Source organism: Mytilus galloprovincialis, chromosome 4, assembly GCF_965363235.1.
Source record: "Mytilus galloprovincialis chromosome 4, xbMytGall1.hap1.1, whole genome shotgun sequence".
NCBI classification, from domain to species: domain Eukaryota; kingdom Metazoa; phylum Mollusca; class Bivalvia; order Mytilida; family Mytilidae; genus Mytilus; species Mytilus galloprovincialis.
Genome location: NC_134841.1, coordinates 87,585,563 through 87,613,029, shown reverse-complemented (window position 1 = coordinate 87,613,029; position 27,467 = coordinate 87,585,563). Strand labels below are relative to the sequence as shown.

Genomic DNA, 27,467 nt, shown 5'->3' with positions numbered 1-27,467 from the left:
CTAGAGATAGATTAGTTACCCCTCTGATGACATTGATAATTCTAAATCTTCAATCTCTTTTACCATTCTTATCAAAACAACATTTCTCAGAAATTAGTTTATTGAGATTTTACTGTTGTTTTCAAAATTTTCAAATGAAACTTAACTTATTCTTATGAAACAAATTTGGAAATTCCAAAAAAGACAGTTTTCAAAATAAAATATTATAGTTTACAATTTTTCTGTAGAAGTTAAATAGTTATTTTGTGAAATGTCCTAAATGTGGTCTCCTTGCTACGTTGCTCCTTTTGTTGCTTTCAAATTAAATCCTCCACCTGTAAAACGTGGACCATCCGATCTTTGAGGTTGTATAACAGGAGCACCGGCTTGAGCTAGTGTTCTCTCCCTCTCTCTGGAAAAAACAAACAAAACAATAGATAACTTAACTTCATCATTTTAAAACACCTCAAGTATTTTTTAAATAAAGTATTTGAAAACATTTTCAAACAATAAATCTGTCAATATCTTTATATAAACAAACATAGTTGAATGAAATAGTTTATCAAAATTTTCACAAAGATTGCAACATACAGTCTTAACCATGGTATCTAGAACTAAACACAATACAAAAGTGTTTGACTGATTTAAAGGTTTTTAAAATTTCTCATGTCTTGTTCTTCATAAGTTCATAGTCAACCCCACATTTCTTTTATAAGTGGAAATGATTCTAAAACTTACTTTGTTTGTGATTCTTTCTTTTTCTGCATAAAATATTTCTTCTTGACTTCTTGTAACTCTCTGGCTATTCTCTCTATCTCATACTTGTATTCACCAACCTGGGATTCGTACATGTTCAGTTCTGATGCCATAGCCTGTACAGAAATAATATCAAAAGTTACAAAACAAAACTCTTGCTACTTATAATACAATATTCTAACGAACTTTAAATTATGCAAACACTTTTCCAGCTATTAGCTCTAAACCTGAAGAATTTATAGTACAAGAATAAGTTTCCAAGTTTAACTTGCTAAGTCACTGAATTAAAACATCCTTTATTGTGTAAATGAATTTGAATTTGACTGGTATCGTTTTAAACTAAAATGATTGTAAAAATATATATATATGAACTTTTCTTCAAATAACTTCTCCGAAACAGGTTTTGGTTACATAAAGTTTCTGATAAGGACATTACCTTCATTTGTTTTGTCTTTTCTTTGAGTGTTTGTTGATAAATCTGTAATTGTTCTGCCACTTCTGGACCTGGTTGTCTGGCCAAGATATGTTTCAGTTCTAGATATAACTTCTCCTTCTCCTGGATCAATAACTCCTTCTCCACAACCTCCTCTGTCTTGGCAATCAAACGTTTCTGTAGTGTGTGTATCTTCTGTATCATCTCAAACTGACTTGGATCACTTCCCTTTAAAACAGGTAAACATGGTTCAAGTCATTTCAATTGTATAACATTGACAATTTTCAGAAAGAAAAAAAAATCAAATATTTTTTGGACATATTTATTTTGTCACAGAGCATAATTTTAAACTTCATAAACATCAAAAATATTGCTTATATTTCTTTTTAAAAAAAAGTTTTCAAAGTGCCAAACCTACCTCTAATTTTCTCCATCTATGAATATTCATTGGATTCTCAAGTTCCTCTTCTAATGCTTTACATCTTGTTCTCTCTCTCAATAGTTCTCTCTGGATGTGATAAACCTCACGTCTGTAAGAAAATAAAAATATAAAGCTTGCAGTATCAGCATCTCCTTCAAAAACTCAATTACAGTAAGTGAGATGAAGTTTGAAACTTTATGTGTATAAGTTAAGATGATTTTCATTAAAAGCCATTTGAAAGGTGATTTTAGAATCCAGAAATGTATACTTCCCTATAATTAGTTCATATATCAATGTAAATACAATGTTTTGACACAATGATCCACAAGGCCTTTCCCCAATCAAAAGCTTTATTCTATTATTCAATTATTATCTATTTCTATCTTTTTTTTTTGTCTCATTTACCTCAGATCTCCAACATTGGCTACACTCTTGTTGAGGATATTGTTAGCCCTCCTCAGTTTTCTGATCTCTAGTTTAAGTACCCTGATGTCCTCTAGTCGTTGATTATACTGGATTTCTCCTTTGTTTAGTGTGGATTGCTGGATCTTTATCTTCTCATACAACAAAGCTAACTCATCATTACGTCTCACCAGTTGTGTTCCTAAGATATCTCTTTCACTTATAACCTACAAAACAAAGTTCGATAATAGTAAACAGCATCTAAATCATAGAGCTTATTGGATATGTCATACTTTGTTTATAGATGTATAAGTAGTTAGTTTAACGACAGTTATGAATAAAGCAAACAAGTTCAATTTAAATATTACCTTTCACAGTGACATTATTGTGTTTTATTCTTTCTCTCTTCTTTTTAAAAAGAAAAATTAGATTCATGGACCAAGCTCAACTTATGCAATTTTCTTCATTATACACATACTCACCATTTCATAACTCAAATATTGGAGTAGTTCATGATATGAAGATGTAAAGGATGAAAATATTGTTCAATATTAAAGACACAATAACATGTACTAACTTGTTCTAATTCTTTCTTTTGTCTGACTCTTTCTGCATCAGCCTCAGCGATAATCTTGAGTAATTTCTTTTCCTCTGCAGCTTGGTTATTGATGACATCCTTACTCTCGAGCACCTGTTGTCTACTCTTGTCTCTCTCAGACTTCAGGATGTCCTTATCCTTCTCCAGTTTCTTGGCCTTCACTGCTGCCTGGACGATGGCATTCTCCTTGTTCTGTATATCCTCCTTCAACTGATCTATCAGATGGTTCATGTTCTTCAATTTCTTCTTCATCTCAGTGATTTCATCCTATAAAATATTAATTTTTCACATTTAAATACATCTTAACTGATTTGAAATTTCCTACTGCCAAGATTTTGATGACTATTTAACTTTGCACTGCATTTGCTCAAATTACATCTGAAGTATCAGTTATAATTAAATCACATTTGAAGATGCAAATTATTTCCTCATTCTGGGCTTTATTCTTAGAATTTGTTTCAAATATACCCCTTAGCCTACCAAAAATGAATATCTCTTGAAATCCTGAATCCTAATATGAATAAATGATAAAAGATATGACACATTCCCAACAATTAATTGACAGATTACATTGACAAGTCCTTTTTTTAAGTTTCTAAAACTTTTTTTAAATTTTCCTCCTAATTTTTACTTAAGACATATCAGATACTGATTATTATTTCCTTTTTTTCTCACCTGAGATTCAATCAAGTTTTTGCTGTACAAATTACGATCACTTCTGACAGCCTCGTACAAGTTTTGCTGTTGTCTAAGTCTTGTCTCAGCTTCAGCTATTTTCTTCTTGTATTCAAATATTTTCATTTCCTTTGTCTTAACCAACTCCATATGTTCCAAGACCTACAAACCATTTTAAAGCATTAGAAAATTAATATACAAGTATCCCTTAAAAGATGTTTTCTCTGGCTGCATAAATGGTGAAATTAAGTTTTCTTTAAAAGCAAGTGTAATTTAATAAGTTAATAAATATAATAAAACATGTCATTGGTTTTGTTGACTTTTGTTAATACATCTTTTACACAGACAAACATGTAAGATGTACATGTATGTTATGTATAATTATAAATCATAAGAATTGAAAACAGACTGAATGAATATGAATTAATTTAAAAGAAAATCAATAAATGAATGAACTTATCAATCAATTAGTATGATAATAACTGGTACTTGAAAATAAAGTTACCTTTTGTGTTAGATCACTGGCTTCATTAATGTATCTATCTCTTTCTTTCTCCAGTTGGTAGATGATTTTTCTTTGTTTCTGAGCCTCATCCTTGTAATTTTCTATTTCCTGTTCTGCTTTCTTGAATTTGTTGATGTCAGCAGCCATTTCCTCAAATCTTTTCTGGAACTCATTCTTCATCTTTTCTGAACCCTGAAAAAATATGTTTTTACATAGTCATTTAGTCGTTAATGTTATACAATAAGATATTAATGCTATATTTTGTGTAAAATATAATGAAAAATTTGTAAGGGTTCCGCGGAACCCAGTGTCTCACCTACCTTTGCTGTTAATCACAAGCTCAACAAAAATGAGGAAAAAATTTAATAAAAATATTCCTCTAGATACTATCTTTTGATTGTAAGAAGCTTCTGTCCAAGTTTGGTAAAAATGCAGGATAGTTTATGAATCTAATAAATGTTTTAAAAACTTGAACTGCAGACTGTATGTAATGTTAACTGGAAGAAAAGTCCATTTATAAGTAAAATACAGTAAAACAGGTACAAGTTTTGAACAAAATTTCCGTCTAGATACTTAGCTTTTGATCATAAGCAAACTCCTGTCCAAGTTTGGTACAAATCCAGGATAGTTTAAGAAAGGTATTAAAATTTTAAAAACCACAGAGTGAATGTAATGATTCCTGGCAGAAAAACTAAGTCCGACATTTATAAGTAAAATACAAATTATTATTTTTTTTTTTACTAAAGGAGTAGGTTCAGTAAGACCCCTTTTTGCCCCAAAATATAGCAGTTTTACAAAATTGTTAAAATATAAACCTTTAGTTATTTATTGGACAGTAGAATGCTTCTGCTACATAAATATGGGCTGTTTTTGACAATACAATGCACATATATCCGGTTCTAGCACCATTAAGTCATGCTAAATTACTGAAATCCTCATATTTCTAGCATTTTAGTTCAATTTTAGACGGTTTTCATAGTCAAACATAGGTTACCTTCTTTTCAGTTTCAAATTTCTTGACAACATCTTGGTTTTCCTTTTTACCAGTATCTACTTTCTTAATTGTGGCATCCAGATCTGTAATATACACAAAAGTGTGGTTTGTAAAATCCAATTTATATTATACTTGTTATAGTAATTCTTAGTTTTGTTAGTCTTAATTATTATGATTAAACACTTATATTTGAGCATTTTTGGAATAATATTTTAGTGTATTTTCCACATTAAGGAGGCTCCATGGTCTAAAAATTTAAAAATTTCTTTTTCCATTACAAATTTAATTTGTTACTTTATTAGTTCTTTTTTTTTTATTTTGATATGACTTTTTTTTCTCCTATTAGTTCAACAGAAAAAAAGTACCTTTACAAAAATGTATGCTTCTTTCGAAGACAGATTGTGAACCTAAATGAACGTTGACCCCATTTTTTTATTTTATTTTTCCATTAAGCATAAGATAAAGTTCATTTATAGAAAAATATAGCGAAATCCTATATTAATTTTTTTTTTGATTTATACCCGTGAGCCCCCTTAAAATCATAGTTGGCCGCTTCAAGATCAATAAAATAAAATAATCACCTCTTTCTAAAGCCAGATTTTGACTTTTCAGGATTTCCTTCTGCTGTTCAACTTCAGCCTTTAAATCTTCTATTTGTCTTAATCGTCTCTGGATTGTCTCCCTTACTTTATTTAATCTTGTTGTTTCTTTTTTCAGTTGATTGATCTCATCATCTTTTTGCTGTAATAAATTTTAATTAATAAATTTAAATTTCCATTTGACACCAGTTTGTTTGTTTAAAGCCACTTTCACCAACATAAGCTATATCATAGAAGCCAATTTCAGTATGGTTAGAACTCGATCCTAACCTCAGAGTTAACAGACTAGTGATTGCTGTAGATCATCTCTTTAGACCACCTGCCCATTGTAGCTTATATTTGATACCATTAATAAACTAGATAATTCAGTAAGGTACATTGTTTTGAATTAAATGTAAAACTTGGAAGAATTAAGGAACACGCCAACAACTGTGCACCATTCAATTTCATTATTGAGTTTTACTCCAAAGAGTTTTATTCTCAATAATTTGAAACCAAAAATACTTTATCATATGAATTGTAAAGCAGTAAAATTGTAATGTTGCACAATGTAGCATCTTTATTTTATATGTATGCAGAATTTGTTTTCATCTATATTTGATTGTTATTACCTTAAGTTCTGAAAGTCTTGATTGCTGGTCAGCATTAAGTTGTTCATAATTAGTCAGCTGATTGTCATAATCTTGTTGCAGTTTCTGTAAACGTGTTGTCTGCATATCAGCATCCTTAATGGCCCTCTCTGCCATAATCTGAGTAAAATGATATCAAAATTAGAAATTGCAATCTTAAAGTATAAGTGTTTTTAAAAATGAAGATGGAAAAAAGTACAAACAAGAGTATGTGCTCATATATATAGATTACCATGCACAATTCACAAAATCACTTTCCATATTCCACAAAAACTGTATAGAAACACTTATTTGGAATATATTTAAAAAACATCACATCATAATGTTAAATATTTTGTACTGAGTTTCAAGTTGATGTTATCACAACTTGCAAGAAAAAATACCTTGAACTAAAAGTTCAACATGACACAGACAAACTCACAAACCAGAAAACATAATTTTCCTGTAGGTGGGGCATAAAAAACATACAAGTAAAATGAAATGCATGAGTGTGAGAGTTAAAATTCTGCTTTTGTATCTTAAGAAGACAAAATTTAATTTATCCTTCATTTTTATCAATTATTTTCATAATATTAACTGGAAATTGAGACTACAGCTAGAAATTACTATTTTTAAAATCATATTTTTACAGTTAGAAATAAGCTAAACAAAGACATAATCACACAAAAACCAGAAGTTGAATTATTGGCCTTAAGATTAAGATACACTAAATTCCAAAGAACCTACCCTTTGTTCCTTAAGCTGCTGCTCCAAATGTGACTTCTCTAGGTTGTGACGTTCCATTGTAGACCGCGCTGATTTTATTTCACTGTTCTTTGCATCTAACTCAGCTTTAGTTTGTTTTAGTTCTCTTTCCATCTTTTCTTTTTTCCTGTTTTCTCTCTGTGCGTCATTATTCCTTATTTGTATATCTTGGGTTAACTACAAAGTTAAACCACAATTGCTACTTAAAGGTACATGTTTCCAACAAAACCAAAATAATAACGTGGTATTATTTAATTTTGTGGCAGTAATTATGAGTTTTGAGAACAATATGTTGAGAAACATGATTTTTGAGGTTTGACAAATTGCTACTTCATGAAACTAAATAAACGAGGAAAATATTAAAGCATACAAAGAAATCAAATGATAAAATAAATTACATTATAAATCTAAATAAATCCATAGTCTTTTTTAAAGTTACCTTTTGGATTTTTTTCAAACAATCTGTGTAACTTGTTTAAGCAATTAAGATATAAATTTAAAACGGAAAATGGAAAGTTCCTTGTTATGAAATAAAATGTAGTGTTGTGCCTTTAAAGTAAAATGATTTTGGACCTTCCTCATAGGAAAATAAAATAAAATTATAAACAATATATTATGTAGAATGGCAAATCTAAAAAAATAAGAATTAACATCCAAGATGGAACTATAAATATAACATTCCTTTAAAAAAATGTAAATGTTTTGTAATATCTCTCACCTCTTGAATTTTCTCGTCTAATTTTTGTTTTTCTCCTTCAATTTTACTTTGTATACTGTTAGAATTTTCTGCAGCTTCTTGTAATTTAGCAATCTCCTTTAAATGTTCTTCTCTTTCCTTTGTTAAATCTTCTTTTATTTTCAATAGCCCATTCACACTGTAATAGAATTTTTAGTTAGCATGGGGAATAATAAAAAAAATCTTGAGGTCACTTATTAATTACAAGCAAGTAAAATGTTTATACCATATAAAGATTTTTTTTTAGAGTTCTAGATTTTTAAGGGGCACTAGCTACGATAAATATATAAAAAAATCTAAAGTATGATTTTTTTTGTTTAATAATCATTAGTAAAAGTGAAATAGTGATATAATAATTTGCTTTTATCAGCTAAAATGGTTCAATTTTGTCAAATTAAGCTGACAAACATTGATAACGAATTATTCACTTGCAAATGAATAATTCGACCTAATTAAATCCGTATTCATGTGAACTCCAATTTAACCCTGTAGAAAGAGACAGAATAACGCATGCATTGTTCGTGTTATTTCAAATTACACAATCAGAAAATCTAGAACAAAGCTGTTGCATATTGGTAATAGAGGAAGTTGAAAAATAACCAAACCTTTGAAAAATAGACCAACTACAAAAGTACTTGTATATATATAATGGTTGACCCTGGTAAATTAATTAGTCTATTTTTTTTATCGACTTATAAAAGATAATGACTATATTCTGCTTTTTTATTCTTCTAAAATAGGCAGCATAGACAGAAAAATATTTTTTTTTGCAGATTTTTTTTTTTTTTTTTTTTTTTATAAAGTATTGTAATGTTTACCAGGGAAAATGAAACAACAAACATATCTTGTTTGTTTAATAACACTCTTTAATACCAGTGTTTACAATATCAACAACGTATCCGTGGTAATCGTATATAATCGTATCATGATCTATCACTTTGAAAACGAGTAGTCGATTGACAGAGTTGTCTTTTCATCAATACAAATGGCGGTCGGAAACGAAAAGTCAAACGGTCAATTTATGAGAGATAAAAAGCTTCGGTTTTGCTATACATGATGTTTAAATGACAAAAACGGGTGATAAGATAAATAAGAAGACTCGGTAATAATGATTTGCTGAATATTATCCGTTTAAACACATTTTTAACGTAAACAAGTACATCCGAATGTCGACATTTTGGCAACATTGAGCTAACAAGGTAACAAAAATCGATCTTCCAAGCATTGTAAAGACATTATTCTTTGTTTTAATTTTAATTCACTAGGAAAATCTTGTACAGAGCAACCTTTTGAACTTCTGTATCACTTGTTTAGGCGATCCGAGACTGCGTTCTCGAGTTACAGCACGTTTTTCAATTTGCAACTTTTCTTGAAGCGCCGGTCACGAAATTAATTCAGGCTGGGGAATCTGAGCGTGCAAATTTGCCTCGGCCACAGATACCCGCGGAAAAAATAAAATCAGTAGTGAAAGTGTTAAAGGCAAAGGATGTCAACATTGAAAGTGAAACAAAAGTAAATTATTTGATTGGCTGATTCGATCCACAAAATATCGTTCTTATAAAGGTAAAATGACGATAAACATAAATTTTTATAATCTATAATACAAAATTTAACAGACCTATAAAAATCTAATTGCACGAGTTGTTTATCTATTTATATCCATGTTTATGTTTACATCGCTAAAATGATCATAGAAGGTCAACTCGATAGTTAATAAGATGCCGTCTTGCCTAAAATTCACACGAAACAAAGTTACATCTAATTCTTATTGAGACCATGTCATTAAAATTGTTTATTTTATACTTTTGATAGTTTGGAAAATGTTTTACATTGTTATAAATAAAATATGAGAATTTGAGTCAAATCCGTGAACATATTATAAACATGACCAATAATGGTAAATTATACTGGAAATCTGCCTGTCAATATTGTTTTTAACAGATATTGTGTATTTTTGTGAAGTAACTACGGTACTGTATATCTTTTAAAATTGATCTATATTAAGTTTACCTGTGTTCTTGTCCCATTGTAAGATTAGCACCTTGTTCGACAAGCTTACTCAAATTAATGACCTCCAACCTTAAATCTTGAATTGTCTCCCTTGCTCTTGTTTCTTTCTCATTAGCCTGATCTGCCATCTTCCATACTCTGTCAAGCTCCTACAATTTAAATAAGCTTTTTCTTAACACATTTAATATTTGTATTACACATCATAAGCTTTTTTTTCAATCAACTTTATAGAAATTTCTTATCTTTCTTTTCTTGTCTTCAGATATCTTCAGAAATGATTAAAAAAATGTCGTTACTTTTCAAAATTTCAAACATTTTTCAAAGATGTAATGAAATTTATTCTGTTTGGTCATATTGAGTTTGATTAGCAAGCAGGGAAACTAATAAATTTACCTTTTTAAGTTCTGTAATTGTATGTTGGTCATCCTGAGAAAGTTTGAGGGCAGTGGCTACTTTGGCAGAATTCGCTACAATCTCAGCATTCAACTCACGACATTTTTGCATCAATCTTTTTTCTCCATCATGTGACTTTTTCAACGCTTTATGAAGTTTCTCAAATTGTTCTCTAAACTTATCCATTCCCTCACTGCCAGTAAGCTGGTTGAGAACCTAGAATAATAAGTGAAAATAAGCATATATTAATTAACAGAGGTGATATTTTAACAGACTTGTATAGAAAAGTATTAATGTTTATGTCTTTTCTTTATATTTTCTTGTACACATGTTATTATTAATCAAATATAAAATCATGCCTAAAATAATCATTGAAAACTGTAAAAGATTTTACTTTACATGATATCATACAAGAGACAACGTCAAATGATATGCAAAAACAAAACAAAACATATATGTATTTACTTATAATTTAATTTTGGATGTAACGCATCTCCTGATTGGCTGACATTGTTTTGTTTATCAGCTCATAGACATAATTTTATTCATGTGACCATGACGTCATCAACATTTTTTATGGTTTACTCCAGTTTAAAATGAAATTAAGAATTAAATTATAAGAAATAACTATAATATTTTTTCTGTTTATTCGATATACATTTTGTAACATAAAAAATGTGGTGCACACTTTGAAATAACCTGCTGTGCATTCAGTGTGCACCGCATTTTTTTAATGTTTTTTCTTCATAGAAAGAAAAAATACTTGTTATTCCTTAAATCAAGAAATCATGATTACATGACACAATTATCAATATAATTAATGACACCTGAAAACCACAGATTTTTTGGGGGTAAAAACTATAATATAAGTTAATTGAATTTGAATCAGAATTCCCTAGAAATGGACAAATACTTACATCTTGAAAATCTTTTTCCAGAGATTCAAATGCACTATCATCTATTGCCGATTTATCTGGTTTCTTATCCTGTTTCAAAAATTAAATAAACAATATTAAATACATATGCTGTGTGCAGGTAATGTTCAACAATGTGAATTGTATCTAATCATGATAATTACAAATAATGCACTTTCCTAATGCTTTTTATGCTCATATGATACCTGTATTCTGATTAGACATTGTTTTATTTCAATATATTGACATGCAATGTATGTATATTTATATCATTTTCACTGAACCCAGTAACTGAATTATAAATAATGTTAAACCTTAGTTACAGAGTATACATGAAAAAAAATTATGCCTGGTTTTTGTATAATTGTTTTGGAAAGAGGATATGGCTGGTTGATGGAACAGTAATACTGTCCAATATTTTAATATGTGTTAACTGGTAAACTGCTGGATTCAAAGTATGTAAATCTTCACAAATAGTGATAAGGTCAGGGGAACAGTGTATATTATGGCATTGTTGATAACAAAGTTTCTGGCCTTCTTTTACTTTAGGGGTCCCTATACTTTAGAGTTAAGGATCATTCATGGTTATGGTTAGGTTAGGGGATGTTTTAGGTTAGGGTTAGGTTTTAGGGTTAGTGTTTGGTTAAGGTGTCATGTATGGACTGTATGGGTTAGCGTAAGGTTTGGGGTAAAGAATAGTTAAGTATAGTTCCTAATAGGTTGGGACCCCTAAAGTTTCATTTGGAACTTCTATTATGAGCACCAAATATATGTCAATGAGTCTGTGATGAAATTATTTAAAATTATGATGTAAAAAAGTCTCAGTCTTAAATAGATTACTTGAAAAAATGTAACGTTGTATAATGAAATAACTTCATTGTGTTCCGAAACCGAGGTCCTGATTTCACTTTGTGCCCAATTGCCTATAACAGATGCCGCAGTGACTAGAATTTAGAAATAAAGTAGAATGCATGTGGTCAATTAAGACATAGACATAATTACACTTGTATGCAAATTTGTCAGCCATTATGTAAAATCACATAGGCTACCATAAACTTTGACATCACAATTCAAAATATTTGATGTCATAATAAAAAAGTGATTATTGCTTCATGTTAGAAGGTTATTTGGAGCAGATCTCAGGTCATTCGGGGACAAAATTCAGCTAAGCCTAAATACCCAAAGTGTAAATACGCTTATGGATTTCAACAATGGTAATGATGGTAACTTAATTGACATTGACTATTGTTCTTTTTTTAGCATGTCAGTTTGTTTTCGAAATGTAGTTTGATTGTCCCTCTCTGGTATCTTTCACCCCTCTTTTTTACACAATGATTGCTATGATTCGTTTGATACAGGTTAAAAAATAAGTACATACAAATGGTAGTCAATTCTATTAAGTTAAATATTGTTTTACCTCTGCCATTTTGCAGGAATGTCAATTAATTTCAGAGTTGATCCAGATTATGCTACATGTATTATTTACAACGTGGTAACCAACGACAACTGCCACCTATAGTTTCGGATGACTTGTCCTTAAAAAAAATAGAACTAATTAAAAACCCTATTCGTATATATATTATAAAATAAATATTGAATATGTTTTTAAAAAAGTATTTAACTAAAAGAATAATTTTACATAATGGTATGCGAAACTATAAAAAAGATAAATTACGTAAGATGATCCCGCAGACATTATTCTATTCTTTAACTGATTTTGTTGAATCTTATTTGATTGTACCCATAATTTACAGAAGTAAAACTTTTATAATTACTTTAGATATTTTAAAAATAAGAATTGCTTTTAGTCGATGCTATAAACTTCATTCGTAAAGTCAGATGATCCGGAAAAAGGTGTACCTTTTTTGTATACATCTTTGTCCATTGTTGTTATTGACAACATTCTGGATGTGAAAATAATTTGTCTATCGAGCTTTAAAAGAATACATTGGAACCAAAATGGTTATGATAGAGGTATATTCATCAAAAATATATTTAAAAAATCACAATTAACCCAGACGACTATCAACCTAATTAATCCACACACAGTCACAGGCGCTTTACATCCTTTTTTATTGGTTTTATTTTTTTGAAGCTCTTAAATTATTAAACCTTCTATTAATACTTATTAATACATTATTTGACATGTGCATGCATAAGTACAATGTTACAATACACCTTATCGCTAATCCCAGGCTGACCCGGCGGCTTGAACTTTTGAGGCATACAACTAATATGAGGCAGGCATTACCTGTAAATGGGGACGAAGTCTGTATGAATTATTTTTTTGTAACTTAATTATTTGTCAAAAAAAAAAGAAACGGAAATACCGTAACGTTTCCGATTTTGGTTCTGTTGTTAGGGATTTTAGTTGTGACGTTATTTAAATTATGACGTCATATGCAATGTAAACAAAGAAACGCTATCATTAGGTAACGTTTTTTCATATCAAGGAATTATTAAAAAATGAAATTGGTATTGCACGTTCCTTCCTATTTTATACTAGACTGATAAATATATATTTTACTCAAAGTTCCATACAAACGAGACCGGAAAAAGGAAGTATATTGTACATTTCTGCGCAGGTCCGGGATTTCAAAACATGACATAAAAAAAATTGAACGATTTTGAGTTCATTAGTACAATGAAAAATTCGGGAAATTTTCCCGAATTTTTTTTTTTTTATTGAATTTTCTACTGTTATTGGGGACTTCGTCCCCATATCACTTTTCCATTGTGGCGTCAGATATTTTGTTTGATGACGTCAAATTATTACGGGAACCTGTGTGATATACAGTAATGGGGGACAAATAGCGAAAAGGTGTATAACAACAGTTTATTATACACCTTATTGTGATTTTCCCGCCATTACGGGACATCACACAGGTTACAGTAAAATTTTGACGTCATAATACAAAACATCTGACGCATCAATGGACAGGTGATTGTTGTAGAACATCAATAGTTCAAGAGGTACAGATTCTCGGTTCAGCAGGGAATAGCGATAAGGTGTATTGCTGTTGCTACTCTTTACTAAATGTCATAAGTGAACTAACTACAGACTATACACCTTATACCTATTTAGAAATATGCATGGCTTAACCTGAGAATCTGCTCTGCTTGAATTTTAGATGTCATACAATAATCACTTTTCCATTAAAATAGAATAAAAGTCAAACTTTTCAAATTGAACAATAAATTACAGGAGATACACTATGCTTATGTATTTGTAGAAGTCTGACAGTATACTTTTTGTGGAGCCTTCGACTTTAGTCGAAAAAGCGAGACATAGCGATCCTACATTCCGTTGGCGTCGTCAGCGGCGTCCACAAATATTCACTCTGTGGTTAAAGTTTTTGAAATTTTAATAACTTTCTTAAACTATCCTTGAATCTGTGGTTAAAGTTTTTAAAATTTTAATAACTTTCTTAAACTACATGTATCCTGGAAATGTACAAAACTTGGCCAGAAGCTTGTTTATGATCAGGAGATAGTGTCCAGAAGTAAATTTTGTAAAAATAAAATTCCATTTTTTCCGTATTTAACTTATAAATGGACTTAGTTTTTTCTGCCAGGAAACATTACATTCACTCTGTGGTTAAAGTTTTTAAAATTTTAATAACTTTCTTAAACTATCCTGGAATTGTAAGAAACTTGACCAGAAGCTTGTTTATGATCAGGAGATAGTATCCAGAAGTAAATTTTGTAAAAATAAAATTCCATTTTTCCTGTATTTTACTTATAAATGGACTTAGTTTTTCTTCCAGTTAACATTACATACAGTCTGCAGTTAAAGTATTTAAAACATTTTTAAGATTCTTAAACTAGCCTGGATTTTTACCAAACTTGGACAGAAGCTTCTCACAATTAAAAGATAGTATCGAGAGGAATAATTTTATTGATTTTTTTCATCATTTTTTGATGAGTGTGTGATTAACAGCAAAAGTAGGCGAGACACTGGGTTCCGCAGAACCCTTATAAATTTTGTTAATACAGATTTTTCCATAATAAAGTGTTATTTTGCGAATTTGTTGAAACCATCCATCTAGATGCAATTGACTGTTGATGTATTTGGGTAATATACTACAAGTGTATATACTTGGATATGTTTTAGGATTCCAAAGAACTTCAGGTTGTTGACAAATCAGCCATTGATGATGCAGCTTTTGAAGACATGGAAGAGGATTTTTTAGAGGTACTCTAATGTAAATTTGGTATAGATGATGGTCAAAGTGCCCTTTTGGTTAAACAATTACCATGCCCGTATTAAGTACTAGATAAAAAAAAAACAATTCTACATACAGCAAATTATGATATATAAAAAAGAAGATGTGGTATGATTGCCAATGAGACAACTCTCCACAAGAGACCAAAATGACACAGCAATTAACAACTAAAGGTCACTATACGGCCTTCAACAATGAGCAAAACCCATACCGCATAGTCAGCTATAAAAGGCCCCAAAATGACCATGTAAAACAATTCAAACAAGACTAAAGGCCTTATTGATGTACAGAAAATGAACGAAAAACAAATATGTAACAAATAAACAACAACCACTGAATTACAATTATGCATTAATATGCCTTTGAGTAATTGATGCAGAGTTAAGATATCAATTAAACTTGACAGACAGTCGGGAATATGTTTGACGTTAACTTACATAAAATAAATGTCTATAATTTAACAGTTTATAATGAATAAAGTAAATGAGTCTGAGACAATCTATTTGTGATAAGAATGTTTATAATGATAATAATAATAATCTTTATTTCAAGAGGGTACATGTATGTTCAATTAGTACAAACACTATTCTCCCTTGAGGCCCTCACACTCACACTCCACTCACAATGCATCACACAATTTCTTCATAACAAAGATATTTGCTCAACCATTGTCAACCATAAAGAATGTTAATAGTAAGTTTGCTTTTTCATTTTAAGTTGAATTATAGCAGTAAATTTTTGTTTAAACCCCAACTAAATGATATTCATGAAAGTAGAAATATCCCCTTCTGTAAACTTTAAAAAATTGGAATATTATTACAAAATGTAATTTGACAATAGGGTAGTTACTCATACAAATACTTACTACAATTTATTTATGATGTAATAGGTACTAGCACAGCTTGCTGGTGATAGAAGTCTTGAAAAGTTCAGAACAGAGTATGAGAAGCTATACAAAGCCTTGAAGAAGTCTCATGAAGGGGAAAAAAGGCTAATGGGAAAGTGTCGTGAATTGAATGCTGAAACTGTTGCAAATAGAGCCAAAGTAACGACATCACAGAAATTATCAAATGATGATACACAAACCATTGCAGAACTAAAAGAGGTGAAAAACTATTACTTTATAAGCTGTAGTACTTTTAAAGAGATTTTTTTACACAATTGCTGTCATTAGTCAGATTTTAAAATTTTATCAGGTAAATATTTGTAGACACAAAGTTTTCAATCTAGGGGCTCTTTTCTCGAAACATCTTAAAACTAAAATTGATTGTACAATATGTATTAAAGTTAAAATGAAAGTTATGACTTACAACAATTTTCTTTTTGGTAAAGACTTTTTGCTTTTGTTTAAGCATTTCAGGTTTTATCATTTATACCAAAAATATTTTTATTTTTCTAGGAAAAAGCCCAAGCAACTGAAAACGAAGTGATGGCTCGAGAAAAAGAGCATCAAACAAGAGAAAAAATTACAGCACTGAAACGTGGCATTAATGATTTGACAAAGAAAATTGAGCATGGGTCTGGTTTGTCTATAGGACAGGAGAAAAGGTACTATAAATGTAAATTGTGACATTATAATCAGACAAAGGCAATTGAACATGGGTCTGGTCTGTTTATAGGACAGGAGAATAGGTATTAAAACAATGATCACATGAAATTAGTGAAACTTTTACACAAGTAAAATTATCCTTTAAGACTATTTTAATCGTCATAGTTTGTATAACTAGAAAAAGATATGAAATATGAAAGTATTTAGTTATTGAAAAAAACAAGCTGTTGTTTTCTTATTAAAATAGTTAAATATTGTAGTTGCCATTCTTATTTTGGGACCTTTTATAGCTGACGATGAAGTATGGGATTTGCTCATTGTTGAAGGCCGTACAGTAATCATAGTTTTTAATTTCTGTTTCATTTGGTCTCTTGTGGAGAGTTGTCTCATTGTCAATCATACCACATCTTCTTTTTTATATCAACCTGCAGATGATATTTACATAATTTTTTTTCTGAAAACAGTGCCAATTGATATGAGAGACATGTAAAGGATAATAACTGATATATGAATTTTAGTAGGAAAACGTAACAAAACAATGCATAAAAAAAATATCAAAGTATGCATGATGAAACATCCTTGATTGCCTCTTGGTAACATCATCATCAACTTAAATTTCTTCTAAATCATTGTACAAAATGTATGCTTAAAAGTTTTATGCCAAGAGTTTAATGTTTCATTTCAGTGTTAATGAACTGCTCAAGACAAAAGAAGAATTAACAAAAGAAAGAGATGTACAACTTCAGGAGATTGTTAAATTAAGAGAACACCTAGCCCAAACTTATTCTGAACAACAAAAGTTAGACCAGGAAAGAGCAAAAACAGACGAAAAAATAGCAGAGGTATAATTGCACATAATAAGCAAAACAAAAATAGTTGGAGAAAATCAGATATAGATAGATGATATTTAATAGTGAAAACACAAACTTAAGTTTATTGTTAACTTTCCTCAAATTTACAATTTGATTTATTTTGCATATTTTACCAGCTTTGATGGGTTAATTTTTAGGGAATTATTTGCTTTATTGGCAATTTTTTAGCCTTCCATACTTCTCATATACTATACAAATGAATTGGGATTTTGTTTGAGGCACAGTGAAAAATACACCATATGTTGGTTTTATTCAAGTTAACCATATAGATTTATTCAGATTTCTATTATTTTTTAAAGTATTTCTTGAATTCCTAGTTAATAAAGGAAGCAATTATTTGAAATAGCATTGTAATGTATATGCCACAAATTTGTATTATTTGCAGCTTAAAAAAGATATTACAGAAAAGAATAAAGATGCAGATGAAGAAAGAAAGAAGAAAGATAAGGTTGACAGAACGTTAAGGGAGGCCAAACTGAATCTAGAAACACGAACCAACGCATGTAAAACTATTGAGGACATGATAGCAGCTTATAAAGAAGACATTACTAAACTAGAACAGAAGCTGAAGGATCTAAGGGTATTCATTTATTGTATAAGACCTAAGTTCATTCAACATTTTTTCTTCAGAGGTTGAATGAAACTTTACATAAGCATGATAAGCACTATGTTTCTGTAACGTTTCATCATCAAGACAACTTTCTGTTAGTCATAAGTTAAGCAAGTTTTTTGATAAAATAGTAAGCAACTATGGCATTAGACATTCCTAGAAACCAATTTTGATATAATGAAGTTTTCTTAATCTAACAAAACAAGTACAAACATCTTTAAATATCTAAACACCAAAAGTTTTCCACTTACAACTGAAAAAGCCATAGATCATAAGTTGATGATTCCATTTAATCCTTTTTATGATAACATTTCTTTTTTTTCAGGTTCTTAATGAGCGCTCTAAGAAGGACTATGAGGTTTTGACAAGCAGATCACATAAACTGCAACATGAATTTGAACAACTCTCTTTTGTAACTGAACAGCTTGCTGCAGAAAACACATCTAGAGTAAATGAACTAAAGGCAAGATATTCAAATGATTTTCATTTATTTCATTAACAAAATAAGTTATGATGTAAAGTTCGGGCTATTAATGTTGAATTCAACACTCCTCCAGTGATACAAACAAACAGAAATCCCTTTTGTCGGTTTTTGAAACCTTAACTTATATCTATTGATGTTAACAATTTGAGTCTATAGTTTGTTTTCTTGTGTAAACTTTTTTTATACAGCATAGCAGGTTCTGAAGATCCTCAAAAACTTTAATTCATGTCCTAGGATTTTGTAAGAGAATTTGTAGGTTCTGTATAAAAAAGAATCTTCAGAATTAAATTGCAATTATAAGCAGTCTTTAAAGAAAAACATAAATGAGTGTCCTTATTTGTTTTTATTAGCAAAAAGAAAATGAAGTTGACCATTTAAAGAAAGAGACCCAACATGTTAACAAAGTTAGAGAGGGTATACAGAAGAAGATTAGAGAGATTGAAAGTAAAAAGGCAGAAATAGAGGGGGAAAGAGATAAACTGAAGGACGAAAATAACCAGCTTCAGAGTCGTAAGTATTTCTCATTTGAAAGGTGGGGTGTTGTATGTATAAACTTTATTGGAGTTATGGACCTTTGATCTTGTCTCAATTACAGATCACTTCAGTCTATATGGTCCAGTCGGTATGGATTAAATTCTTGTTTCTGTTTATTGCCAAACTTTTAAACTTGATAGATGGCTATTATGCATTTCGGTCTGCTTGTCTGTCCCATACCGGGTTAAATGTTTGAGTTATTAAAGGTTAGTTAAACTTTTAATATCAGGTAGTTTATGATCACATTCAACTTGAAACTTAGTACACATCTTCATTATTAAATGAACTGTTTAATAGTTTTGGTGAATTAGAGTTTTGACCCTCATAAAGCTTTTTTAAGTGATTTATTGTCAGATTAAAGATAGAAAATTTATTTTTATAGATTTAAATGAAGCTTATAAAAAAGCAGAACAGGACAAGAAAGACATTGAACAGCTGACAAGAAACAGAGACATATTTAAAAAGGTATATTTATCGTTTTCATATTTCATCAATCCTTATACAGGTTATAGTATCTAACAAACATTTTTATTATATTAAGATCTATATAGATTAGCCTCATTCATGTCATTGGTTCCTGGTTCGATTCCATTAGGGGATGAAAATTTCAGGGACTGAATTTTCAGCTCTCCCTTGACACTATTTGCGAGTATGGTCTTGAGGAAATGATGATAGTCCGTCGGAAGGGGATGATAAATGACTGACCTGTGTTAAGAGAGAGCCAAATCTCTTGCACGTTAAAGACACCCTTGTAGATTTCGAAAAAGATCAGGCTAATGCCGCTACAAGGCAGCACTCACAACCGCAATGTTGTATTTGGATTAATATAATTTGCAAAAACTTGTTTCCCAATCCACTATAAATAAATATGTTTAAACTATTTATGCCAAACACAGTTTTTACTTGGATTTTCCACCTGTAATTACATCATAATATTATTAGTTACATAGTGTGCTAGTGACCTAATACGGTATATATGGGGTCAGTAAATTCCATACGGGGTGAGAGCGAAGCTCGAATCCCCATATGGAATTTACTGACCCCATATATACCGTATTACGTCACTAGCACACTATGTAACGAATTTATCTTATCGACTATCTTAACGTGTGAAATTAAGACTAGTGATTCTCAAAACGAGCAAGTCTTCAATACTGTTAGCGCTAGGAAAATACTTCCATTAATCCTACAAAAACAGATGCCAACAATAACGACTTGTAAGGTTTAAATGTGTTATATGAATTTGTTTCAATCTGAATCATCAATTTCTTCGTCTGTTGGAACTTTTAAGATTTTTTCTCAGTACCGTTTTGTTTTTTACAAAGGGACATAACACCATTACTAACCGTGTATTAAATAAGCCCCGCCCCCTTCTTACCTAATAAGGAATATAAAGGGACGTAACTCCACTACTAACCGTGTATGAGATAAACCCCGCCTCCCTACTAACCTAATATCAAATATACACGGTTTGCACCCGGACGCTTTTAACCAATCATATTCCTGGAAATGTATAGGAGGTAAGATAATGTTATATACAACATAGATTTTAATATAAAAAAATATGTATTCCACAACAATTATCAAAATTATCAAATAATTTGTATCATTCTAGAATGCCATGAAAGCAGAAACTGCCACAAGGAAACAAGAAGAATTGGTGAAATTTCATGAAAATTCCAAGAAACATCTTCAGCAAGAGATCGAAAATTTCAGAGAAGAGGCAAAGAAGCAAAGAAAAATTATTTACCAGCTGGAGAAAGAAAGAGATCAATATATTCAGAAAGCTAGTGATTTTACTCACCAGGTATAACATTTAAAATTTTTTTCATATTTTAGAAGTTCAAGTTTATACATTTTAAACTATTAAGGTTGTTACAAAATGCATACAAGTTAATTGGAAAAAATAATAGCTTTAACCATTAAAATTTAAATGCAGACTTTAAAATTTCTCATTGCTCAGTACATTTTAAAAATATTTACATTTTCAAATATAAGTGATATTGAATACAGAAAGAAAAACTGAATAGAACATGGAGTATTTTCTCCCTGATACAGTGTAAGCTAGTTTCTTTTATTTTATTTATCATTTACTATTTAAAGGTACTGAATGATATGGAAGAAGTAAAGAAGAAAGAAATGAAGATATTTGAATTAAAGAAAAAGATAGCTGAAGCAGAAACCAAACTAAAACAACAGCAAAATTTATATGAAGCTGTGCGAAGTGATAGGAATGTTTACAGTAAAAATCTAATTGAATCACAGGTTTGTATTAATAAATCGATAAAATTCTGAACATTGTCAGTCATATTTTGAAAAATAACATTGACTGTGTGGAATAAATTTTTATGACTTGTGGCTTTTTAAGACAGTGTCTAACACTGATAGGAGTGAACAAACTGTGTAATAGCACTGGTTTAAAAGCAGTCAACTACTTTGTTTTGGCTATTGGATTATTGTTGTTTAATCTACCGGTAGTGACATAAATTCAATAAAGTTTCAGAAATTTATCATTTTAATAGTTTCCTACATGAAATAAAGGAACATTGACCAATAGGAATATTATTTACTTTTTTGGGATAGCACAATTTTAAATGCTTTCAGAGTATAAAATTATTTTTGTATTATTTTAGTTAAAAATATGTCCCCCGTGTACTTATATAAATAGCATTTTGTAATTTTTATCACAGAGATTTTCATTTCTGTTTTATCTATTATTATCTAATTTTTGAAGTTGGTTGTTTTACTAGTGATGGCTTTTTAGTAGATTTATAAAAAAAAATTAAAATATATAGAACATAGTCATTGACCTTCAAAAAGGGGACATATCTATGGTCATATTTTTCATGTTCATTCAATATATCGTCGCTGGGCTTCTAAAATGTTGTAAATTACGATTTTTTCAAGAAAAAAATTTCTCACAAACAGGCTTTGAAAATTTTGGCAAAATGCATGCTTCCAAAATGTCGTATGTGAACTTGAACATTTTTGTAAATAGCAGTGAAATAAAAACGTTGACATTTCTGGATTAACCAAGAACTTAAATTATTTTTACAGAAATAAAGAAATGTACAATTATTTTTTTCCCAAAACCATTCTACAACGATTTTCAAGTTTTCATACAACATTTTGGAAGCAAACTTTACAAACAACTGACATTGGCAATTTTGTAATATGTCTTATTTCACACATTTTGATTGGTCTATCTGTATACTATTTTGTGATAACAAAGATTTCCTCCCGCCCAGACCATTGGTGTCAAAAAGTATTTTTAGCCAAAAAAGTCATATACGACATTTTAGAAGCCCAGCGACGATATGTATGATCAGAACTGGTATTACTCTAATATCTCAATTAAGATTATATTTCTCAGAATACAATGTTTATATAAATTCTGTCATTAATATAGGCAGAGATTCAAGAAATGGCAAAGAAGCTGAAGAACATGTACCATCTTATAAGCCAACTAAAGGAAGACATACAATCTAAAGAGAACGCATTGATTAAATCATACTTTGACAATAAGAAAGTAGAAAAGGACAAAGAAGTCTTAAGAAACAGCTTGAAGAAAAGTAAAGAACAGTCCAGGGAATGTAAAGCATTTATTGGTGCACAGGAATCAGAAGAAAGAAAACTTCTAAAAATCATTGCAGAAGCTGATGCTGAAAGGATTAGACAGAAGAAGGAACTCGATCAAGTTAGTTTGCATTAGGAAGAAAGTTTTTTTTTTAAAGATAAAACAGAAATTTTGAACATGTTTCGTCAATTCATTATTTTTATCTAAAAAAATAATCATGCAAATCTTTTTTTCTTGCCTAAAGCAGGCAGGTTTTATGCCAATTTTTTTTTTATAATACATACTTTTTGAGGCATTTGATATAATTTTGCATTTAAAACATTTAGGTGATTATTAATAAAAAGCAAATCACAAGCATGTTGAAAATGAGCCAATTTGACAGGAATATATGTTTCTGGTATCCTACAAATCATGAAAATATGTAACCTTTTGATCACTTTGTACAGTGTAAGACATAATATGAGAATTTTTTTTCATGGGTGATAACTCACAACATTTTGTAAAATTGAAAGTTAAAAAGGTTTCATTTAAAAATATTTGAAAAGATTTATTAATCAGTTACACAAAAATTATACAAACAACATTAAATCTTATTTCTAATTTCTCAACCTTTGCCAAATACCACAACTGTATGAATAAATAAAAAAATCAACACTGTCTTATTTCAGGTAATTAGTGAGAGAGATATCATTGGAACACAATTTGTTCGAAGTAAAGATGAACTCAGACAACTTTATGAGAAGATTAAAATCCAGAGATCTATGTTAAATAAAGGGGAGACCCAGTATAACCAGAGACTTGGTGATACAGCCTTATTAAAATCTGAAATCAGGAAATTACGAGGACAAAAAGCTGTGCTGCAAAAGAAAGTGGCTGACACTGATGAATTGAGGTATGAAAAAAAAAGATGTTCATCAAACAATTTTTTGAATTTGCATTATCTTTTTTGCATCTTGATATATTAAAACATAAGAGAATGGCCAACAGATAATTCTATATTCTAGGAATTTTTTGAATAACATATCAAAACTATATGTAAAAAAATGACATCCTAGCAAAAAAGTAAAAAGCATTTTTTAAATCCTGATTGCAATATCTTTCCAAGTGGACAAATTATGATATATTAAGTCCACAAACATCAATTTTGATTTAGATTTTTAATTAATATATAGCAATTGTTCTTTTGGAAAATTTACTTGTTCCAACAAAGATATGTAACCCAAGTTTCATATTGAAGACAATACTTGGATACAAAAGCATTTAATGATAAACAAATTTGATTTACTGTGTATACATTTGTTTATGGTGTAAATTCTTAACATGATAAATGAAATTTAACTTTATATCTTATACAAATATAATCAACATGATCAAACCTTCTAATTTCTTTCTACAAAATAATTTTTTTTAATCTCTTACCTCATATTAATAAAAAAATTCACATGAAATAGGCTTAGCAACAAAAGATATTATAAGGTTTTATTTTTTATCATTCCTTCAAAATTAAATCCTTATATATTTTTTTTTCAATTTAAATATTTGAAGAAAAAAAAACCCCACTGATTGAGCAAAATTCACTACATTTTTTAGAATGGAAACCTACAACATCCAGAGAGAACTACTGAGGGAACGAACCAGATGTACTGCCTTAGAGGAGGAGCTTCTTAATCCTATGAATATTCATAGATGGAGAAAATTAGAGGTATGACTTCAATATTCATTCACAATAAAGTATTCAACTAGAAATTGTCAGGTTTATTTTCAAATATTAGGTTAAAAAAAATTTGAAAGCATATGATACAAAAGAAAGGTCCTTTCAATGAAGAGGATATATAGCAGCTCACATAGATTTTTTTTAATTATTTCAGTTTACAATACTTTCAACTAAACATTATGAAGGGGAAAGTACATAAAAGATGGTTATATATAAACGATTATAAAATAGTGATATTTTTTAATCATTGTTAATATAGTCATTCATGCAGGTAGTGTTTTTATGCCCCTCCGCAAGGCAAAGGAGGAATTATGTGTGACTCTTGGCCATCCTTCAAACTGTCTCTATCTACCATCTATCTTATTTTTGTTTGAAAAGCAAGCTTGAGCAGGGGCATTAGTGTCATCAGATACATTCTTCTTCATTTTCTCCACATTCATTTATTTGTATTTTGAACTGTTATATTACTAAACATTTTATTTTTCAGGGAAGCGATCCAAGCACATATGAACATATACAGAAAATCCATGCATTGCAAAAACGTCTAATTACCAAAAATGAGGAAGTGGAAGAAAAAGAACTTTTAGTTCAGGAAAAAGAAAAACTTTATATTGAATTAAATCATGTGTTAGCTAGACAACCTGGTCCTGAAGTGGCAGAACAGTTACAAGTTTACAATTCAACACTCAAGGAGAAAAATAAACAAATAAAGGTAAACATATTTATAATACATGATGATGAAAATATATGGAGTTGTGTCAAAGGACATGTTAATTTTGTATAACGAGAGGGAATTTACTCCTTTTTGCATGGTATTTTCTAGTTCATCCTTATTTGAAAAGTTAAAATGAAGAAAATGAAGAAAGCAAAATTCTTATATTGACTTCTAAAGAACTCAAGTCATTGGAAGTACCCTTATACTGCCTCTACATACTTGGCAGCATATTACATCAGTTATTATAAAAACAAAATGTTTTATGTATTGTTTTACTGTTTTATAAAGGCAATGAATCAGGAGCTGTATATGTACGAGTCACAAGTCAGCGAGTATAAGTATGAGATTGAACGTATTGACAAAGAATTGTTAGAGGTCAAGAAAAAGTACATTTTACAGAAAAAGAAAGAGCAAAAAGCACAGTAAGTTTTATGAATACACAATTCAGTGAAATATATTTCCTAACATTCAGTTCATTTTATGTAAACATTGGTTTATATTTATGTCAGTTAGGTCCCAAAAGTGAAAAAATATCATCAAAGATATCAGGCTTATAATTTTGTATGCCAACCATGCATTCTTTTTTTGAAGTTGAGGAGCATTGAGGATGATACATATTCAACAGAAAAGATGATTAGATAAAGGTTAAACCCATATCAAGGGAAATCTAAACAAAAATAAAATAAAAGACTTACAATATTAAAGACAAAATTTAACACAAAAACACACGTACTGAAAATAAATGATAAAAAAAAAAAAATGAAAAAAAAAAAGAAGATCAAATTTAAAATTACACATTAAATTAAAAAGTATTTATGATAACCATACTTACACAAATGAAGGCTCTATATGGGAAGGACTAGCTTTATGTAAAATAATAATATTGGTGCATTTAATTTATTAAGAATGTAGATCATTAGTACACATAGACAGGTTTGTTTTTGTGTAGTTTTTGTTTTGTCACAGACATTTCAAAAGAGTGCTTCACACTTATAAATGAAATAGTTCTCTACAATAACTCACTTGTAAAGCATTTGTATTAATCCTATATCTTTTATATCTTTCTTTAAACCCAATGATGATGATTAATTCACATTGTAATATTAATTCTTCTTATTGTCACATTTTCATTTTTTGAATTATTTTGGAATAAAATGAAAAGATGATAATTATTTCTAATCAATGAGTCAAAAAGTAAACTGATTCAAACCCATATATCATGTTTATGAATCTCTCCTTTCTTCCTTTTTTCTTTAATTGATTAGCAGTTGAGGGCAGTTTGAGTAACTGAAAAATGTCTATTTATTGACTTCTGATATATGATAATATTAATTTAAGTTCAGAGGAATATGGATAAAAAATGACAAATGACAATAATTTATTATTAAATTATTGTAACATAATGTGTCATCATTCACTTGGATTATTGTCAACAAAATCTGTCATTTTCATTAAAAAGGCCTTTTTTCAAGCAATTAGTGTGAGCAAACCTCACTCAACCAATATATGAGGACACTATTTGCTGTAACATTATCAAAACAACTGAGTGAATTTTTTCCCTAACTTTTAAATCCATTTTTCATAAATAATGGTTAGAGGATATTGGATGAAGAGGTTTAAATGTTAAACATTCACTAAACAGATGTCAAAGCCAATATTTAGATTTAGATTATATACAAGAGGATAATGTGGACTACTGACAAGTATGACTTTGTTTGATAAGTCTTCTTGGGGGTTATGATCATATTTTGATGTTACATCCATTACATTTGGGGATATATTTATATCTCCTACCATCATTTATTTGTTTTGTCTTGATAACTACTTTTTCACTTGTATGATATGAATCCACTTTATACACATGTTTTGATATAATCCACTTAACTGAAATTAAACAGAAAAATGAATTGGTATATTCACTTCACAAATTTTTAACATATTAAGAGTTCCTTGAACTGAAATTTAAAGAAATTATTAACTCAATAAAATGTTATTTATCTTTTCTAATTGTTATTTGCATTTACTTCTCAATATTGTTTTTGTTGAGTTTTTTTATTTATGAATTTTGTCAAACCAAAATTGTAGGTTTTATAACTTTTATAATAATTATTATGAGATTTTAATGTTGTATAAAAGAAGTTGATTTTGAAATTTTTATAATTTTTGTATTGTTAATCAGTTAATAATCATTATAAAACTATTATTTACATTATAGGGAAAGAGAACAGGTATTAGCCCAAGTAGGTCAGTCAATGCTGAACCCCTCCAGAATGGAAGGACCTAGTTTTTCAGGAGGAGGATTTAATTTCCAGGCCTCTGGATCATTGCCATTATAAACATTTATTCATTTGTTAAGATATTTGTATACTTTATAGTATTATGTTTTTACATTCCAGTA

The 27,467-nt window shown here is 29.6% G+C and overlaps 2 protein-coding genes across 3 annotated transcripts; one reads left to right on the top strand and one right to left on the bottom strand.

The window, feature by feature from the left end:
- Positions 1–151: 151 nt before the first annotated feature.
- LOC143073291 (cilia- and flagella-associated protein 58-like) lies at positions 152–12,318 on the bottom strand. The gene is made up of 17 exons (XM_076248705.1): positions 12,206–12,318; positions 10,792–10,860; positions 9,875–10,090; positions 9,482–9,630; positions 7,454–7,610; positions 6,718–6,912; positions 5,974–6,111; positions 5,345–5,504; positions 4,764–4,846; positions 3,770–3,961; positions 3,265–3,426; positions 2,569–2,856; positions 1,995–2,218; positions 1,587–1,698; positions 1,172–1,396; positions 718–851; positions 152–391 (listed from the first exon to the last, which is right to left on the bottom strand). The coding sequence occupies exons 1-17, from the start codon at positions 12,212–12,214 to the stop codon at positions 274–276; spliced, it is 2,631 nt and encodes an 876-aa protein (XP_076104820.1). The 5' UTR covers positions 12,215–12,318; the 3' UTR covers positions 152–273.
- A 329-nt stretch (positions 12,319–12,647) lies between these two features.
- On the top strand, positions 12,648–27,467 carry LOC143073290 (cilia- and flagella-associated protein 58-like). Of its 2 annotated transcripts, XM_076248704.1 has the most exons (18): positions 12,648–12,762; positions 14,903–14,983; positions 15,904–16,119; positions 16,414–16,562; positions 17,249–17,405; positions 17,821–18,015; positions 18,371–18,508; positions 18,880–19,039; positions 19,446–19,528; positions 20,679–20,870; positions 21,167–21,328; positions 22,473–22,760; positions 23,309–23,532; positions 24,231–24,342; positions 24,842–25,066; positions 25,358–25,491; positions 25,975–26,002; positions 27,285–27,467. In XM_076248704.1, exons 1-17 carry the CDS (start codon positions 12,748–12,750, stop codon positions 25,979–25,981), a joined length of 2,538 nt encoding a protein of 845 aa, XP_076104819.1. In that variant the 5' UTR covers positions 12,648–12,747; the 3' UTR covers positions 25,982–26,002; positions 27,285–27,467. The 2 variants fall into 2 exon arrangements, with proteins under 2 accessions (XP_076104819.1, XP_076104818.1); XM_076248703.1 differs by lacking the exon at positions 25,975–26,002.

Coding starts and splice junctions, on each gene's coding strand:
- LOC143073291 (XM_076248705.1), bottom strand. Junction 7,611..9,481: donor ACAATGGGACAAGAACACAG/GTAAACTTAATA, acceptor ATTCTATTACAG/TGTGAATGGGCTATTGAAAA. Junction 1,699..1,994: donor GCCAATGTTGGAGATCTGAG/GTAAATGAGACA, acceptor ATTTTCTTACAG/ACGTGAGGTTTATCACATCC.
- LOC143073290 (XM_076248703.1), top strand. Junction 18,509..18,879: donor CTAGAGTAAATGAACTAAAG/GCAAGATATTCA, acceptor TGTTTTTATTAG/CAAAAAGAAAATGAAGTTGA. Junction 19,040..19,445: donor AAATAACCAGCTTCAGAGTC/GTAAGTATTTCT, acceptor TTATTTTTATAG/ATTTAAATGAAGCTTATAAA.